We start from the raw sequence: 4,851 nt of genomic DNA, 5'->3' as shown, positions 1-4,851 counted from the left end.
GGAAGGAAGGAAGGAAGGAAGGAAGGAAGGAAGGAAGGAAGGAAGGAAGGAAGGAAAGAAAGATAGATAAATAGATAGAGAGATAGATAGATAGATAGATAGATAGATAGATAGATAGATAGATAGAAGAGCTAAAAGGCAGAATGAAAAAAGGCAAAAGGGATTTCAGGAAGCTTCATGGAATTACAGCTATCCCTGGAGCCCCCAAGGCTGCAGAGACTAATCCTGCACACACAGCCTTTAAAGAGGCTCTCCTGCAGACCTGCCAGCCTCTCCTGCACAGCCTCCCAGCTACACTTCAAAGTCTTCCCTGTGCCCTCACGCCTACGGTGAGCTCCTCTTTGAATGTCTAGTAAAGTCAGACAGACACAGTAAAACTTTGAAGATCTTGCTCACTGAATCCTGATTTTGTATCCATGACCTTTAGCACATAACTCCTGGAAAGTTTCCACACCCAGCAACAGGAGACCTTGGCAGAGGGTAAGAGCTAAGAGGATTAGATGAGATGGCATAAGTAAAGAATTCTCCTGTGCCCAGGACCTACAAGACAGGAATCAGCACTTCCTCACTTCCTGCTTACCTCATCTGCTGGACTCCTACTTACCTTTCAACCTCTAACTTAAATATTGTTTCTGTAAAATCTTTATTAACTCTGCACCCATTTAGTTGTTCATTTTAGCTGTGTATGAATGTGTCTGTATGGGGCTATGTGCATGTGGGTGCAGCTGCAGCAACTCCAAAGATTCCTGCAACTGGAATTATAGGTGATTGTGTGCTACCCGACATAGATGCTGCTAACTGAACTCAGTTGAACTCAGGGACAGCAAGAGCAGATGATGCTCTTAGCCGCCGAGCTGTCTCTCCAGCCCCTCCAGTATTTTTTCTATGCACACAACCACAGCAATTGCAGACCTGCTCTCCTCATTTCTCTGGTACTTTAGAGAACCCTCTATTGCAATTGCCTATTAATGTGTCTTCCGCTCCACTTGAGAATAAACGCCTCCAGGATAGGGTTTCTATTCAGCTAATCCCCCCCCATTCCAAATCGGACTGAAGAGTTGAAAGAATGATTTCATGAAAACACTATATTGGAACCTTTCAATGACCTTTCAAATATTTTGACAATGCACCAACTTTATTTTTAAAAGAGCAACCTTAAGTCAGATTGACAGCACACCAGCAATGGAGGTGGAGTTTGTGTGTTTGTAACATTTCTGTCATCACACATTCAAACTTTCAACATATGTACTCTATGTTCCAAGAATACAAATCTGTAAATCTGAACAAAATTAATAAAAGCCCTGTCCCAAAGGGCCTTAGAATTCCCCCAGGCCAAATCTATGGATAAAGGATATTATGGAGAACTTGTCTAAAAGTGGCAGAAAACACATTTTGTTACTCAACATTTACTAAATGATCACAGGAGAAAACAAACGTTTAAAAAAAAAAAAGCCCTCCTGACCACATATAAGGATCACCTGTTTTAAAATACCATTAAAATAAGCCCAGATTTACTGTACTAAACAGACGAAATAAATTTATTGTCTCCCCAAACAGCAACTTCAACAAAACACTCACGTTCAGGACCTATTTCCTAGCACCTAACAGACCTATACGTCCTCTTAGAAGGCTAGTGATCCGTGACCCGCTTAACCACGACTTTGGTGTATCCGAGTCTTATGGCTTCTATGTCAAAGACTGTGTATGACTTCACACCTGCCCCGTTCCTTAAAGATGCCACAGTTCCCGCTTAGCTCTTCTCATGGTGTCGTCTCCCCTTCCTCGAGCACATCCTCCACTTTCCTTCTGTAGTCACTGCCTTGCTTAGATGGTCCTTTCTTTCCTCATCGCCACTGTTCAAATCCTCCCAGCCTCTCAATTCGTCATTTCCATCAGCAAGCCTCTTCACCTAAGGCACTGGTTCTCAACCTGTGGGTCGAGACCCCTTTGGGGGTCACCTATCAGATATTTACAGTTCACTGAAGTAGCAAAATCACAGTAAGAAAGTAGCAATGGAAACAGTTTTACGGTTGGGGGGTCACCACAAATGAGGAACTCTCTTAAAGGGTCACAGAATTAGGAAGGTTGAACAGCATGGGGCTAACAGGATGAGAGCCAGCTCTACCTGCCTTTAGTCCCATTTGCAAAGCTGACTAGTCTGCTAGCCTACAGCTGACAGGACCCTCACAAGGCCTCAGGACTCTCGGGCAAGAATCAACACAAGGTTTCAATTTTCATCTGATACTCAGAAGACTCATTGAGACACATCTGAAAAACAACAGTCTCGAAGTATCTGTCTGGGAGTTAATATTGAGACCTTGACTGAAGGGCTATTTCTATGCCAGGGAAAGAGGCTGAGGGCATAAGAGAGGCTGTGATTCTGGGGAACAGATGATTCTGGGGATGCTGACAATCGTCTATGGCAGGTTTATTTGTCGAAGGATCCCACGGGCACAGGCCATTTCTACACAGAGACTGAATAGCCACTGGTTTGTTTCTTCGGTGGCCATTTGGGCCTTCATTTGCCAAATCCACATTTTACTGAGACCCTGACCCAGTATCAATCATTAAGAGTAAAAGAAGGTCAGTGATTTGGGATGCAAATACGGTGAGCCACGGCTTAGGCTCGCGACTCCTACAGATAGAGTTGAATGAATGAGTTTGCTTCTCCCTAGACCCTATCTGGAAAACTGAAAATAGGCGACGTCAAATAGCAGTGAGTGGTTGGCTCAGGGAAGCTCCAGGCATTCATCAAGCCCGCCCATAAGGAAGCAATACTTCAACAACACCCTAAAGGGAACCGAATGATGACAGGAAACATTTCAAAAAAGCATCATCAGTGTCTCTCGGAAAACTGCCAGCGAGATTTAAATCGCAAGTCCCCGTTTTTCCCTTAAAAGTGCTTTCTAATAACATTGGCCACATCCCAAATAGGTTCCTCTGCCAAGAGCTCACTGATAGTACCTCCCCCACTCAACAAGAAGGTTGAAAAAAAAAAAAAATCAATGCCCAGAGAACCTAAATCTCTTCATTTCTAGAGTAAATGCAAGGATTTATCTTGCTGGGCACTTATCCACAGGAGCTGTTTCTAAATGAATTTAGGAAATGAATATGACCTTTAATAGATAATTTGGTTCCCCAGTGGAAAAAAGCAGGAAAGGCAAAACCAGAATGGTGAATGTTGGCCCAAACAAAAAGTTCTAATGGGGGGCCGGGAGTGAGAAGGGACTTCATCTAGAAAAGAGGAAAGGCTGAAAGTAATCCCAAAAGTACAAAGCGGCGGAGAAAATAGTATTCCATCTATTGGAACGATGAGCCAGTGCAGAAGCGACGGAACTGGAGCTTAGCAGAGATCTCGGAGTTCAAAACTCTTTGACTCTACAAATGATGGTATTTTGCCTAAAGCTGGCTGGGCTGAACATCCTCAAAGAGGGCTGTCACTGGACAAACCACTCCGAGGCATGGCAGGGAGGTGGAGACCCTCCTAAACTCGACCAGCGGCCACACGTCAGTCAGGCCGGATCAGGGGAAAGCTGGGCTTTCTGGAATTGCTCGAGGCCATCGGGCGCTCACTGACCCTCGGGCAATTGCATATTCCACGTGGGCACCGGAAAGAAGGGAGCGCATCCTCCACAGCCACCAGGGCGCTCGTGACACCGAGCCCCCGAAGAGCCGCGAAGTAGGGGAGTACGGGTGAGGGTGTCAGTGGGGCTCGCGGGCGCGGCCACTCACCGATGCCGAGCCCCACGACCAGACGGCCGGCCAGCAGCGTCTCCTTGTTGGCGGCGGCGGCCAGCACGGCGGAGCCCGCGGTGCACAGGGCGCTGGCAAGCAGGATGGCGCTGCGCCGTCCGAGGGCTCCGTTCAGGGCCCCTCCGGCCAGCGCCGCGACGGCGGCCGCGCCCACCGCGCCCGACACCAGCAGCTCCTGCCACATCGCGCCCAGGCGCATCTGGCGCCGCAGCAGCAGCATGGCCCCGGACACCACGCCGGTGTCGTAGCCGAACAGGAAGCCGCCGAGCGCCGAGAAGGCGGCGGCCGCGTAGACGAAGGCGGGGGTCTCATCGCGCTGGAACTGCCGGCGTGCGGCGCGCTCCAGCTCCGCGCTCTGCAGGCTGGTGGCCGACTCGGCGGCCAGCAGGCTGCGCTCCCCGCCCGGCGCCCCGGGCTCCGGCTGCCGGCGGCGCCGCTCGCCCATCAGGCTGCTCAGGCTGCGCAGCGTGTACTCCACGTCCTCGCTCGCCTTGCGGGACATGAGGGAGGTGGGACAGACGGCTACCGCCGGGACGGCAGCGGAGAAGTTCCGTAGGGGAGACCGCGCACTCGCTCGCGGCCAACTGCTGAGCCGCTGAGCCTCCGGCCGCCCCAAACGCCCGCCTGGCAGCCTCTGCTAGGCTGGCTCGGGGGCGGGGTCGTGCGTCACTTGGCCGCTTAGACAGGCGGGGCCAAGGGAAAACCGCCTCCTTTCGTGGGCGGGGAGAGGGAGGTGCTCCTCCTGTGGACGCGGCCCACCTCCCTCCGTGGGCGGGACCAAGCGGCAGGCCCAGGAGGACTTGGTTTTGCAGCAGGCACTGGTACCCATGCCCCATGAAGCCTGTCTGGGGGCTGCCGCTGAGCTGCTGTCCTGATGGCGGAGGCCCACTGCAGGCTAAGCATCAGATAAAAGTCTCTAAGCCATACTGCTCGCCTTCCAGCAATCTGGGGTGAACAAGGCTGGGACTACAGGACGCTACCTAGTTCTGCCTGTTGCAGTGTGTGTCCTAGGGCTCTCCTGCAATTATTTAGTTTGAAGCAGTTCATGGCCGCATTCTCTGGTTTTTCTGGTTTTCTTTCTCCCTGCTAGCTTTTCCT

The 4,851-nt window shown here is 50.8% G+C and overlaps 1 protein-coding gene across 1 annotated transcript in view; it reads right to left on the bottom strand.

Moving 5' to 3' along the window:
- Slc2a13 (solute carrier family 2 member 13) overlaps positions 1 to 4,368 on the bottom strand; it is a 303,202-nt gene extending 298,834 nt beyond the window's left edge. Inside the window, 1 exon segment of the mRNA XM_050130973.1 lies at positions 3,733 to 4,368. Within this exon segment, the coding sequence (XP_049986930.1) occupies positions 3,733 to 4,255 (523 nt within the window). The 5' untranslated portion in view covers positions 4,256 to 4,368.
- Positions 4,369 to 4,851: the final 483 nt, after the last annotated feature.

This window comes from Alexandromys fortis, unplaced genomic scaffold (assembly GCF_014885135.2).
Source record: "Alexandromys fortis isolate MF-2015 unplaced genomic scaffold, M_Fortis_MF-2015_v1.1 scaffold_28, whole genome shotgun sequence".
NCBI lineage: Eukaryota > Metazoa > Chordata > Mammalia > Rodentia > Cricetidae > Alexandromys > Alexandromys fortis.
Note: the sequence above shows the minus strand (reverse complement) of the source record. Positions and strands in the feature narration are given on the sequence as shown.